The following is a 15,326-nucleotide window of genomic DNA, read 5'->3' as shown; positions in this document are numbered from 1 at the left end:
TTCTCTGTACACAGGGCTCCTTCTCCTGTCCTGAAATATCCATGTAAGTGCATAAGACCCACCAACTGTCAACTACAGATTCCTCTCGGGAGTCAAGTAATATAGGGGTATAAAGGGTTTCAAATTTTTACTCTGTAAGACATAAATTGTTTGAATGTTCCATAAAAAATGAACTTATACAATTGTTTTTTAAGTTAAGTGACCCCAAAGTTTCATTCTGGTCTATAAACCACCACTCACAGTCCACTGTCAACATGGGCCCATGGGCATTAGCTGCCACCTGCATGCTGCCCTCTCTCAAATCTGCTCTAGTCCTGGTGACTCTAACAAGCTCCAGGTTTGAACACTCAAAAGTCTAAAAGCCATCTCCATCCGGATCTTCCCCACACACTGCAAACTCAACACTTCACCACACCTCTGCTGTACTCCCTCCAGCTCAGGGCAGGGACCATCAGCATGAAAACACAAATCAAAAGCCTGCGGCTGGGCTTCCCTGGTGGTGCAGTGGTTGAGAGTCTGCCTGCCGATGCAGGGGACACAGGTTCGTGCCCCGGGCCGGGAAGATCCCACATGCCGCGGAGCGGCTGGGCCCATGAGCCACGGCCGCTGAGCCTGCGCGTCTGGAGCCTGTGCTCCGCAATGGGAGAGGCCACAACAGTGAGACCCCCGTGTACCGAAAAAAAAAAAAAAAAAAAAAAAGCCTGTGACCTCCTGGACTCTTCTTAAACCCTCCACCTAGTCAGTCATGCTGACTCTAGGTCCAAATTCCCCCTCAAATCTAGTCCCTCCTCTATTTTTTTTTTTTTAGAAGATGTTGGGGGTAGGAGTTTATTAATTAATTTATTTATTTTTGCTGTGTTGGGTCTTCGTTTCTGTGCGAGGGCTTTCTCTAGTTGTGGCAAGCGGGGTCCACTCTTCATCGCGGTGCGCAGGCCTCTCACTATGGCGGCCTCTCTTGTTGCGGAGCACAGGCTCCAGATGCGCAGGCTCAGTAGTTGTGGCTCACAGGCCCAGTTGCTCCACGGCATGTGGGATCCTCCCAGACCAGGGCTTGAACCCGTGTCCCCTGCATTAGCAGGCAGATTCTCAACCACTGCGCCACCACGGAAGCCCTCTAGTCCCTCTTCTTGATCCCCAAGCCACTTCTTTAACTCAGGCCCTAATTTCTCATTTACATTGGGGCAAAACCCAAATTGGTCTCCCTGGGTATAATCTCCCATCTCTTCCAATTTATCCCCCAAACCATAACCAGAAAAATATTATTAAAATACAAATTGAAACACATCATCCTTCCAACTAAGGCCCCTCCACAAATCCCTAGTCACCATTTCTACTTCCCCAACTGGTTATCATAGCACTGAAGATAAAATTGCAACAGAATTCAAAGCTGTTTGGGATCTTCTTCCACCAGTAGTTCTCATATTCCAGTCAGGCTAAACAACCTTAAGTTCCTGAGAAAGTTCCATTTTCACTGTTTGCCAAAGGTCACCTTTGCTAAGGAGCCTTCTTGGAATGGCTCCTTCCTCCTGAAGGCCGGGCATGGATGCCCGATGTTTTCCATGACACCTACCTAATCATGGTACTTACTACACTACTGTAATAGTCAACTTGTCAGTTTACTACAAGCTTCTGAAGACAAAATGTCTCACTTCTGTACCTGTTCTGCCTGACACTTGGGGGAGGGCTGACTGAATAAATATTCATAAATCTCAGTCTTGAAAGGGACCTCAGAATTAATTCTGCTTCTTCCTCCATGCCTTTATCGAATGTCTGTTACCCTGGGTAACCCCCTTGCTAAATGAATGTCCAGCCTCTTGAACACCTCTTGTGATGGGGAAATCACTACCAAACACTGATGCTGAACAAGGCCTCCTGCTGCACATGAAGGCACAGTTCACTACAAAGAGCTCATGGCTCACGGTCTGCTGACACGTCATCCAACAGGAAGTTCAAGGCCCTGCTGTGGCCATGGCTGGAAGCTGGCTTCCAGACTGTCACAGGTCTCAGAAACACCCGGTGAAAGGAACACTGGCAGGATAGCTGCTAGAAATGAGACTGGGAAGAAGGGCCTTGTGCCCAGCAAAGAGGAGGCACACGTGCCTAAGGTTGATGCCCACGAGACAACTGGCACCCAGGGTGGGCACCTTCAACCAAACGGAGAAGCTAAGTCTGCTCAGACTTAAATCCTAGCCAGACACAATTTTACCAATGCTAAACATTTAACCTTTTGGAAAAGAGCTCTTTAAAAACAATAAAGTTGGAAGACTTTCATAGAGTTAACACAGCTGGGATTTCCCCAAGCTCTGTCTGCCCTAGCTGTGCCTTCAACGTTTAGGCTCCAGAACTGCCACACTGCAAAGAGAGAAGTCTAACGGCACCATTTTTCCCTAATTCCAAGAGAGTCTAAGAGAACAGAGAAAATATGATTAGAATCAATGATTTTATTGAGGGAGATAAGTTACTCAAATGTCAACGGGCTGTAGGCAAAGGGAACAAACACGTTAGAAGTCTCAGGTGCGGTGGAAGAGTAGAGAGAGTACTAACAGCTCTGCCCAACCAACATTCCGGATCCAGGGCTTCCACACTTCTCCAAGGCTCAATTTCTCATGGGTCACTTTCCATTCAAAGGATTCTGAAGACCAAATGCAACGGGATTCCTTCAACTACCACCCAAGAGTCTTTGGGTCTTCTCTCAGCCAAGGCATCCAATGAAAGTATGATCTATTTTTCAGATTCCTCTGGAGGATTAAAAAGTCTCTTTCGCATTGCATTGCCACGCTCCCTGCTCTTGTTCCTCTTTTCCATGTACTAGAAAATAAAAGGAAGGGGGGAAGAAGAGAGACAATAGATTACGTCATCATTTACATACGTTAAATATTTAGATATATTTGCAAAATAAAAATAACATTTTTACTGACAAAATTTCTACACGGCTCTTATTTCACTGAATCTGAGATTGGAAACAGTGACCTTAGAGGCCATTTAGTAAAATTTCATTCAATACAGTACAGCAACTAACTCCTAATAGGTGCAGAAATATTTGCTGAGTTAATTTCCTCCCAAAATGTGAATTCAATAAATATTTAGGATGGATGAGTCCTGTCCCTGTTCTCCAGAAGCTCACAATCTAGCGTGTCATCTAACCTCTACTTGAACACTTCTTAATCAGGAGGCTCCCTACCCTGAGAGGCAGCCTGTTTAACTGCTGGACACTTCTACTTGTTCCAGAGCTTCTCGTGTTGAACCAAGTGTTTCCCTGTAAATTCTCCTACTTCCCTCTATTTCTCCTTGCCTGCTACAATCTTCCAAATATCTGATTACAGGTAACCCACTCACTATCTCTTTTACAGGCTGAACGCTGCTGGTTTCTACAACTGTTCCACAGAACATAGCTTCTGCCTTCTAAAGTCTTATCTGTAAGACTTTTTTTTTACAACACTTTAATATGAATAACCCCTTATAAAAAAATACCACACCAGAATTAAATACTCTAGTGCTCTAAACAAAGTCCGGCAGATATGGACTACAGTGGGCCTTCTAGTTCTTATGACCTAAACACACCATATTTCTATAAATATTGCCAAAAGAGTAACTGGCTGTTAGTAACCATATTATCCTAATGGTTCATATGGAAACTTATAGTCAGCTGAACTTCCTAGGATTTTTTCATCATGAATAGTCATCAAACCCAATTCTCCCCAAATCTTATGTTTCTGTAATCGGTTGGATCTAAATGTAGTTTTCACCTTGGAGGATTTTAGCCTAGTATTCTGATCTGGCCAGCAGGTTATAACTAACAGGAAACCCAGAGCCTGGCACTAGAAAAAGTACTTGTTTAAAGCAGAGAAACTTGAATGTAAGTGGTTTCATACGTGTATATTTACATGCTTATAATATATACACCAATAAAGACATATTTTAAAGGTGCAGAGTGGAAAAAAAGGAAAAGCAAATTCAAGTTGAAAAAACTGAGTATATGTGAATAATTGGACATCAAAATCTTTCAGCTGTCAGAGATATGGAAAGAAGCCACAGAAGCAAAAGATTAGTGACAGAGCACTAACCAGGGACTCTGGCTGCCCTCCCCTGAGTCCTGAGATTAACACCTTGGAGTTACTTCATCTTCTGGGCCAGTAAGCTCAAATGTAAGGAGTTGGGCTAGATAATCTTTAAGAAGTTTTCTAGGTCTAAAGTTTTGACTAAAGAGTTCTAACATATCTTCTGGAATAGTAGCAGTTTTCAAACTTTTTTTTTCCTCATCAAAGGGCCATTTCAAATAACAGATGAAACACCAGGTCCCTTCAACCAAAACATTCCTTTTATCCGTCATACATTAATTTTCTTCATAAGACTGTCGGTGGGGAGAGGGGAAGGGCGTTTCATTGCTTTAAAAGGTTAAAAAAAAAAAAAGTTGTAGAACATGGAGGGATACCTGCTCTGAGAAAAATATTTGATATCCCTCTTTAATCATATGAAGCCTCCAACAATCAGGTTCAAAGGAGGGTATAATGGGTAAGTCTTCAGAAGACAATACTCTGTAGCAGGCCAATAAAATAAGTCATAAAGCAAATTAAAACAGAGTCTATATTAAAATACATGTTACGGTATCTCCAAAGGGAGTCAACATGGCCCCTGAATAAAAGAAGAAAAAAAAAGGATAACTATAATGTTATTCACAAAACACCACCAAACAACGCAGATAGCATGGAAGGTCAATTAGCCAAAAACCAAACCAAACAAAACAAGTAAGAGAGACAAAAGAGGATGCTGCAAAAGTAGTATTAGCGATTATTTCAATAAAAAGAACAAAAGCAGCAACAAAGCAGCAAAGAGAGCATCAGAAAGAACTGGCCAGACCTTTCTTCTAGTTAAAGCTTCAAAGAATGAAGTACTTAAATGACACATGAAGGAAATGGTAGGAGGAGAGCATTAGAAGCAGTAAATGGGAAACTGGGAAGCATTAAAAGCAGAGAGGAAATAAATGAGCACAGGTTCGGAGAATTGAAGGATGAAAGAACAGACAGAAAAACATCTATAAATCAGGTAATGAAGCAATATAAAAAACTACATAGAGGACTTAGAAAGCAGTCAAGGAGAAAACCTGACATTTATATGAAAACAGACTCAGACAAAATAAAAAAAATATCTACAGATTCTTCTACCAAATAGGAAAAAAAAAATTTCATATGAGGATCTAATCACCAAACCAATGGCAAAATCACTGAAATGTAAGGGAAAAAAAAAATCTAAACTTAGGAAAAAAGCTATCTTATACAACTGAAAGCATGTAAGAAACAAACAGCTATACCAAATAAAACACTATGGGTTTTATTTTTCCATAATCTTACTAAAACAGGAACACAGCCCTAGGTTTAGTTTCCATATAAACTACCATTTACATATGATGAAAAAACTCTTTTCAAAAACCAGTTTAAAACACTTATACCCATTTGTTCACACAAAGAAAATTATCAGAACTCCAGGAAGTTTTTCAAACAGGAAAGATGCTGTAAAGGGATTCCAGGAAGGGCGGGGTGGCGGGGGGAGAGCCCCAAAGTGGAAAACACAAAAACTGATTCATAGATGCTGAATGGCTTCAAATATCATATCTAATACCTTTCAATATGAGGCTCATAGGGGAAAAAACGTTCAAAAGTACAGAAAACGCAAATTGGAGAGCAGATTTTTAGTAGTTATATATTTTTAAAGGTTCTGGACCTAAAATATCTGATGAACAAAACAGAAATGGAATTAAATTTCTTTTCAAAGATTTAAAATGCACTCTGTTCAGTTTGCAGTACCTGCAAAAAGACAATAAACTTTGGCCATTTGCCCAAGTCCAAGTCATAGCCTAAAACTCTATTCAGGAAACGAGTCTTTCCAAACAAGTCAAACTAGATCCCTACAGGTTGTACATACTATAATTATAAAGAAATTCAAAATTTTAAAGCTGCAGAGCCTAAGTCTAGCCTCCTCGTGTTATACAAGGAAACTGAGGCCCAGAGAGTTTTAGTTACCTGCTATAGCTAAACACTGACTGACAAGTCTTTCTGCTGAACAGCTTCAATGTCCTAAACCTTAAAAATCCATCCAAAGGAGTTACAGTGACTATTATAAGATAGTTGTTTTCATTTATGTACATGCAAAAGAAAATCAGCAATGTCCCCAAACTGTCCCCAGAAGACAGTTTCATTTCTCCTCTTGGTTTTAGGGGAAGACATACATATAAAGTCAACTTTTGGTGTTATACAAAAATTTGCAAAAAACTTAATATTGTTCCAAGATGTTCTTTTCTGTTGTTCAACTATTTCCATCCTTTAACATTTTCCTTACCTCATTCTTCAAGCATTTTCTCATCTCCCGATCAAGATCATTGCAATGACCAAAAAATTTCAGAATGCTGTGCTAAAAGAAGAAAAGGTGTAAAATATTTCATCCCATAATATGCTAAGGTCTCTGGCACACAGAATTGAAACACTTATTCCTACAGAAATGGGTTTAATGGGTCACCTTGTCAATAGGCAAACAGTTAATAGTTAAGCAAATAGTTAAGTCACAAGTATAAAATATACAAATAAACAGGCTTATTCTGGCATTCCTACAAAAGAGGAATAAATGCTCTATAGGTAGAAATGAAAAATAAAAAGACTTTTCTTTGATAAAAGAGAAGACTATTAACCTGCCAAAACCTCATAATGACCGAGTGAAAAGCATTTTATTACCTAATACCCTTTCTTTAAGGGCATGTTATCCATCCTCTATTATAGAGCGATGTCAAAGTGCAGTATAGCCATATTGACACGACCAGTAACTTCCTTCACCAGCAAACACTCCTGTCCCATAGAAGAGTTACTTATGGAAAGCTTGGTGCCAAAGCCATTCTCTCATTTGCCTCCATTCAAAATGTCATCAAAATAAATTAGAAACACATAACACTATTATTAGATGGCCTGTAAGGGCCACATAACCAAGCCAGTAATTCACAATATAGGAAAATCAATGTCTGAATTCAAAGTCTGCTTTGTTTGAAAAGCAAAAATAAAAATCTTCTAGTGGTTTCAAGTCCTGTGACTATTATCATGGCAAAAAGTTTATATGCTCCAAAGCAGATAAAGACTGACATCAAGAACCTGAATTTTAGTAGGGCCATAATTACTGTGTTTGCACGTCACGATTTTTATGGGTAGGTCGGACAGCATGGTGATCTCCTATAATGACATGCCATAAATGCTGAACTTGTAACAGTAAGCACATCTTTTCCTTTTCTTTCTAATTAAGGCTTTCATGGAAACCAGACAACACATAATTAGTAATAGTCATGCTACTTCTTTTTTCCCTGTTTCTTCACCACTTTAAATGTACTTTTCTGGTCCACACTGAATAAATGGTCAGAGTTTTTCTGGCAAGCATTTAAGATCTCCTACTGATTACCTAATTACCTTTTCAGGATAAATATTTCCTGTGTATAAACTACCTCCTTGACAACAAACAGGGACAATGCTTTTTCACACACCTTCTGGCCAAAGAGAAATACCAGAAAGGGTTAAACTTTTAGAATGTAAGGCAATATTTCATAGTTTAGTTTATATTTATTCATATCATCCCATACACATACATCTTATTTTAAAAATTCAAGACAAAAACTAATTTATATTTTCACTTTCACCTCAACATTAGCCCAAACGAGAATTATACTCTTGTGACATTATGTGAAAAACAAACCCAAAACACCCCAGTGGAGCTGGTAAAAGAAATGCCCATGGACTGCACTTCTCTTGTATACACGTGCATAAGCCTCCAGTGCCTGGTGTCTGTTTATAGAGAACAAACTGGTAGAGCAACTGATTGAATAAGTGAATCAATTAGTCAGTGTCTGGAAGACAGTGTCCCAGGCACTAGGGACACAACAGTGAGCAAGGTGGACCTGGGCCCTACTATCATAGCTCAGAGTCAGAGGAAAGAGACAAATCATGAAGTGATTGCTATAAAGCAGCGGTTCTCAAAGTGTAGTCCCCAGGGCTACCCAAGACCTTTCCAGGGGAAGGTAAAATCTATCTTCCTAATAATTGAAGATCTTATTTGCTTTGCTCACTTTCATTCTCTCACAGTGGATTTTTCCAGAGTCTACATGAAGTGTAATATCACCACAGATTGAGTGCAGAGACAGATATGAGAATCCAGCTGTATTCTATTAAACTAAACGTTAAAGAGAACTGCAAAAATGCAAAAGCAATGTCACTCTTCCCACCGTTTTTTTGTTTTGGAAAATAAGGTCTTTTTTATGAAAAATAACTATTAACATTGTAATGGGTTTATTATTATAATTTTTAAATAAATTAGTATTTTTCAATTTCTCACTTTTAATTTCTAATTCACTAAATATTGGTAGATATAGTCCACATAAACAAAAGTTCTTTGGGGTCCTCAGTAACTTTTAAGAGTGTGCAGGAGTCCTGAGACCAAAAAAGTGTAAGAGTAACTGCCATAACGTAGGAAATCTATTATGTACAGTATTACTGGAGTACAGAGAATCCGGGTCAGGAAAGAAAAGGAAGAGGAAATGACAAATTAAGCAGAATAAAGCCTGGAGGATGATAAAACCTGATCAAGCAAATGAGAAGTTGAGACAGTGAGGAAGGCTCTAAGTTAAGCATAGGAAAAAAGCAAGTAAAAAGGCTTAGAAGACAAAAACATGCTCCAGTACAACTGCAGGCAAGAACACGCAGGAAGGATGAGGGGCGCGAGGGCGGGGGGTGGGATGTGTAGTCAAGCCCAAGAGTAAGTAGGGGCCAGTACATGAAGGCCTCGAAACACAAAGAAATTTTAGAGTTTATTCTACAGGCAAAGGGAGCCATTAAGGGGAACAGTGATTAAACTTACGTCTGAGAGAGCACTCCAGATAGAGCATGGAAAGTGAATTGGGACAGAAAAGAGGACAAAACAGTCATGGGACCAGGTGGCCCCAGTAAGATAATGTTGGAATCAACTGATGTTAAGAACAGACATATAAATCAGTGGAACAGACTAGAGAGCCCAGAAGTACACCCATTCACATATGGTCAGCTGATTTTTGACAAAGGCACCAAGGTAATTTAGTGGGGAAAGGACAGTCTCTTCAACAAATGGTGCTGGAATAACTGGGTATCCACAGGGAGAGAAATAAACCTTGACTCATACCTCACACCATACACAAAAATTAACTTGAATCACAGACCTAAATTTTAAAAGCTAAAACTATAAAACCTCTAGAAGAAAAAATAGGAGAAAATCTTTGTGACCAGGAAATATACAAAGATCCTTAGAACACAAAAAACATAAACAATAAAAGAAAAAACTGGTAAATTAGACTTCATCAAACTTACAAACGGCTCTTTGTAACACATCTTTAAGAAAATAAAAAAGGATGCCACAGACTGGGAGAAAATATTCACAATACACTTATGAGACACAGGACTTGTATGCCAAATGATAAAAAGAATTCTTACAACTCAATAACAAGACAAAACAACCCAATTTTAAAATATGGGCAAAAGACGTTATATGAATGGCCAATAAGTACATGAAAATATGCTTAAAGTCATCAGCCCCCAGGGAAACACAATTTAAAACCAAATAACATACTATGACACATCCATAGAATGGCTAAAGTTAAAAAGACTTACAATATCAATTCTTATTAGTTATCTATTTTATACATGTTAGTGAATATATGTCAATCCCACAGTATCAATTCTTAATCTAGATGTATGGCACAAATAGTTTACCGAAAAGCATATTGTCATCAACAACATTCTTTGAACCAGTATAAATACCTGACTTCACAGGTCATCGGCATTCCTTACTACCTTACTTTTAGTCTTAAAATTTTACTCATTTAAATAATACTATTATTGGAATCTGATATATCTACAGTTTATGAATAACATGAAGGAAATAATGCATCATGCAAAGTTAAAGAAAAACACAAATGCTCCTTATAACTGTCTCATACAGCAAATACATGAAAAAAGCTAAATAGTTGACATTGGGAAAAATATCAGATTAATTTAACGCATTCCAAAAATGGGCTTATTTTCTATTTTGGTTTTAACCATGGAATTTTATTTCCATTCCACTAACAACTAAGTAAACCTGTCAAATTAGGCCAGTCATAATTTAAATCTAGTTAACATATAATTATAAAAAATGATTCAACTTCCTTTAAACACAGAACTGTAGAAGTCAAGGAACAAGGAACAGGGATTCTAATTACTATATATCATTTCAGAAGCTCCCTAATAAACTACCATGCTTGATTTCTACTCATCATAAAGGGAAATGGTTTCTAAAAAGATCACAAGCATCAATCTTTACTAAGCTAAGACCCATAACTAAGACATTATCATTTCCTTCCATTAATGGAGATAACGTTTTACATCGGTGTGCTGTACCTAGGTTTCATTTTTGCTTTATGGTCATTTTCTGAACTCTTACATTTTTGTGACATTCCTTAAGCAAGTTAATCAAGACGTTGCATTCTTCAGTATGCAAGTGTGGAGATAAGTCAGGATGCATCTTTAGGAGAAGGAGATGGAGCACAGCAGAGCAACCTGTGGATACAAGAGTGTCTTGAATATGTGTGACTGTACTTGTTAATGCGACCTAAAAGTATTTTCAGTAAGAACCTGCAGTGACTTTTATCAGAAAAGAATGCTGACCTTAGGCAAATTATTAAACTTGAGCCTCAGCTTCCTTATCCAATGACTTAACAGATTTGGCAGGTTATCAGGAGTGTTTAGAGAATATGCAGGTTCAGAAAAAAGCAGACTCCTCAAGAGACCCAATCCTGGAAATAGGTGCTCAAGCAGAAACAGCTTGCCTATATTAATAAGTGTGCCTTCAATTACTTTTCCCACATTCCTGAAATTGATTACAACTTATTTTGTTCCGATGAAATTCTACCAATGACGAGAACTGGCCTATTAATCCTTTTTACATGTATAAGGGTTAAAGGGCCATTAGTCAGTCTCACATCAGTGTGAATTAATGTAGACTGTTTTCTTCCTAACTAACATCTGGCTGAGAAAATCTAACTAAACCATGAAGAGAAACAAGAAGCAGATGTGGAAATTTTTTTCTCAAATTTAGCATATATACTCATAAAATGCAATTATTACAATGAAAACAAGAACCTAAAATCCCTGAAATTAAGTTTAATTGCTTCATTTCACAAAGAAGAAAATTAGCAGCCAAGGTCTAAGATAAAACGTCATTTTCAGGTTTTGCTATATTTATGCAGCACTATTCACCTATTCTTTTCTTAAACCTATTCTTTTTAACTCAGAAAAGATTACTACACATCCACCAGAATAGCTATAATCACAAAATCAGACGATACCAAGCACCGGTTAGGATGTAGAGGAAAGGGACCTTACTCATTGCACCTAGGAACGCTAAATAGTACAGACACTTTGGAAAACAATTTGGCAGTTTCTAAAGAAGTTAAACACAAACTTAACATATGACCTGGAAACTGCACTCCTAAGACCACACCCAAGAGAAATGAAAACATATATCCCCACAAAGACGTATATGTGAATGTTCATAGCATTATTAAAAATAGTCAATATTGGAAACAATCCAAATGTCTAATAATCAAGTAATGGATAAACAAATCAGTATATCTATACAATGGGATACTACCTAGCAATTAAAAAGAATGAACTTATACATGTGCCAACATGGAGGAACCTCAAAAGCACTAAATTAAATGAAATAAGCCATATTCAAAACACTGGAATGTGTGAGTCCATTTATATGCAATGTCTAAAAAAGGCAAATTTGTAGAAACAAAAAGCTGATCAACGCCTAGGCCCAAAGGTGAGAGTGGGGATTAATATGCAAATGGCACAAAGAAAACTTTGGGGGACGAAAATGTTCTAAAATAGGATTGTGGTAATGGCTGCACAACTGTAGAAGCTTACTAAAATCACTGAATTCACTTAGAGTGAGCGAATTCTATGGTATGTAAATTATACCTTAATAAAGCTGTCAAAAAAAGTTCCAAGAAATTCAAACTGCCCATCAACGTCCCACTCCCGACAAATAAAATCCTTAAAAATGACTAAACAAATAATTGCAGAGAATTATAATATACCTATTTCAGATTTCAAGTGATAAAAATATCAGAAGATCACCGTTCCACTGAGTAACTACTAAACACACACACATACACACACACACACACACACACCACAGCTAAAGATCACAAATCAGGCCGCTGTGCCAAGTAAGTATTTGAGTATTTGAAATGGAAACTGGAAATGCAGCCAAGTTCAAGTTCTGTTTGCCTGTCACTGATGACAAAGTCTTTTCAATGATATAAAAATTTTGCCTCAGAAAAATGAGGTCTCATACAGTCCAGCAATTTAAGTCATCTAATATACCAGTATTATATACCTACACTTATGTATATATTAGTTATCCTACTTCTGCCTTGCTTATTTTTTCTGAAGGGAGATGTACACTGGTTTAGTCACCTAGAAAATGCCGTTAACATTTTATTCTGTAAATATATTTGACAAAATATTCTTGCATATTTCTATCACCCAGCCCTCAAATGTGTGCTTTTTACAGTTCAGAAACAAGCTTCTGATGTACTGAAATGACCTCTCTCATTGGTAAGGTAAAACTTAAGAACACACTTGGCTGCTGAGATAAATACACACATGCACCTTGTATATAAGCGTAAATGTATATCATGATACATATTTTTCCTCCCTCCACAAAAGTTTACTTCAAACATGTACATTACTGTAGACCCAGTCATGGTGCCAATGAAATGTCTTCCTGTCTACCTACTTATCCTAGGTGATTGTGTCAAACAAGAAAATGGTTTCATATAGTTTCCTTTTCCTAGTCTTCTTGGTGAAAGCTGTGACTTAACCTAAAGCTCTAAACACTTACCTATCCCTTATCTAACAAATTCCTTGCTTTATCAATCATTCCCCTCTTGCCTCCACCCTATCTTTTTAGTTAGATATTCTCTTCTTCCCCTTTCCTTCTATCTACTGGCTTTGGCTAACTGTTGGTGTATATGCAGATGCACTGCTGTACTCTTGGGTGTAATATACAGAACATAACTCTACAACAATGGCATTGTTCTTAGAGCACATTTAAATGAGTGCTGACACCCTCCAGTATTCATCTTTAAAAGCTTATTCTATTAACACTATTGTAACTCAAAGTAACGTTTTATGAATTGAATAAAAGCTAAATATATATTGCATATGCTTATTTTTAAAATTTCATCAAAGCCATAAGAATATATCCACGTTATTAGAGTAGAAAATAATTTCTTGAACACTTAACCACCTGCAGGCGCAAGTCTTATAATCCTCCCAATAACCGGAGGAAGTAGGTACCTTTTTAAGTTCAGTTGAACCATAAGAAAGAGCTTTTTTGTAGGTCAAAATACGCATTACTCATATTTTCATAGCAAAACTAAGCCCCAGGTCACACAGTAAGTGACAGAGTTACTACCCAACGTAATCTCCCACCGTGACAGATTTTTCCCGCATTCAAAATAGGAAAGACATGCCTTCCCAGCAGTTTGTGAATGAAATAAATTCAGATAGAAAAAAATTATTTCCCAAAGAACCTCTGGTTAGCTACAACTTCAACAGGGACTAATTCTAGGCCTAGGTTCAAAGAAGTCAATGTAATATTATCCTATATTATTAGAAATAGAGGATCTGTCTACATCAAGAAAAAGAAAAGTATTGTGTTTGTCCTGATCAGCCATGTCCAGAATACTGACAATCTGAGTACCCCCGGGAGGAATGCTCAGGATGGAGATGGCTCTGACACTAGGTTTAAACAGGAAGCCATTCATGAAATTGGGAATATTTACTAACTTAGGGAAACCCACAACAGAGGAGACAGATAAAAAGAACAGCCTGGTTAAGTATGACAAGTAATGGATTTGAAGGTAGAAGATGTGGGTCTGAAGGCAAAGGCTGTGGACACAGCTATTCACAAGTTATATCACTTTGGCTAACTTAATCTGAGACCTAAGTCTCTTCTTCCATAAAATGGAATTAGCTCTTGACCTATATCATGAGGTTTAAAATAACATATGTGAGAGTATCTGAAATAGTGAAGAGTGAGTGCGACAAAGGTAAAGTATTATTAGTATATCTGAAATGCCCTGTCACCTGATGGGAAAGGCTGAACTGAACTGACTCTGAGATATGTCCAAGGACAGGACTGGAAACCAAAGTGTGCCAGTTACAGAGGCAGTTGTCATCTTCCTGGAGCTGTCCAACAATGAAACAGGCTGCTGTGTGAACTTCTCATTTATCTGTCCTAATGTGCCCAAGAGACTGGCTAAGTTAATTAAGGATGTTACAGAGTATATTCTTACGTTGCATCCTTACCTTTCTTCTCAAATCTAAGTTCACAATTAAATTTAAGCCATTGCCAAAAATAAAATTTGCCCTCAAGGGATAAACGCTTGTTACTACTGATAACACAGAAAACAATCTCAAAAGGCAGCACCAAGGTAATTATGAACATCAGCCGCACTATTGAAGCAAAGGTGAAGGGAGTGTTCATTGGTGACAAGACTTTGTGTACGGGTATTTGCAGTGAGAAAGACAGGGATACGTTCCATTCAAACTGTTAGTACTTAGTTAAACACAAAACTTCAGTCCCACTTTTACACTGGCATTTTGAAACCATCAGAACGGTTTACTTGTCACAGCTACAACTCTTCCTTCCCCATGCCAATCCCATCCACCTCCTCAGGTATGCACACACTGATACCACAACAGTCCACTTAAACTCTTAAAAATGTTCATCTGTGACAATTTGATATTTTGATAACTGGCTAATAGGCCCCTGCAAAGCAACTGTAACTTTTACTTGGAGGTAAGCTGGAAGGGTTTAAGCAGTAGGGTGCCCTCACTAAAGATATAAAAACTATAGTCTTATTTTATTCACTGCTTCACCTTATTCTACCAAGACCCTGAGGTAAAATTTTTCTAACGAGTATTCTATGATAGTCAGAAGACTTCAACCACCAGGTGGCACAATTTTAGAAAATAAAAAAACCAAGAGTAAGAAATACATTAACTAGGGAAGAAAAGGGAGGAAGCATTCTAATAACACATTTCAGCAGAACTATGATCACAAGGGGGAAACCCTATATTTTAATGCCACTTAGGCTTTCTTTAGAAAGATTTTGCTATTGTGTGGCCCCACCAGAAAGAAATTTACACTACAGTTATAATTTCTAATGTCATTTTAAAACAAGCCCAGAAAAGCTCTTGTTCAGAGTCTGAAGA

General features: G+C 37.9%; 1 protein-coding gene across 4 annotated transcripts in view; it reads right to left on the bottom strand.

Annotated features, from left to right (window-relative positions):
* Positions 1 to 2,424: 2,424 nt before the first annotated feature.
* CMC2 (C-X9-C motif containing 2) overlaps positions 2,425 to 15,326 on the bottom strand; it is a 38,036-nt gene continuing 25,134 nt past the window's right edge. For 2 of the 4 annotated variants that reach the window (XM_029212938.1, XM_029212947.1), the window contains exons 4-6: positions 10,474 to 10,589; positions 6,334 to 6,405; positions 2,435 to 2,808 (exon numbers count right to left, since the gene is read on the bottom strand). In XM_029212938.1, coding sequence (XP_029068771.1) covers positions 2,722 to 2,808; positions 6,334 to 6,405; positions 10,474 to 10,589 — 275 coding nt within the window. In that variant the 3' untranslated portion in view covers positions 2,435 to 2,721. Of the gene's footprint in view, positions 2,809 to 6,333; positions 6,406 to 10,473; positions 10,590 to 15,326 lie in introns of all 4 variants that reach the window. The other 2 variants (XM_029212963.1, XM_029212957.1) reach the window with 2 other exon arrangements.

Source organism: Monodon monoceros, unplaced genomic scaffold (genome assembly GCF_005190385.1).
Source record: "Monodon monoceros isolate NGI ecotype Baffin Bay Population unplaced genomic scaffold, NGI_Narwhal_1 Super_Scaffold_10, whole genome shotgun sequence".
Taxonomy (NCBI): Eukaryota; Metazoa; Chordata; class Mammalia; order Artiodactyla; family Monodontidae; genus Monodon; species Monodon monoceros.
Note: the sequence above shows the minus strand (reverse complement) of the source record. Positions and strands in the feature narration are given on the sequence as shown.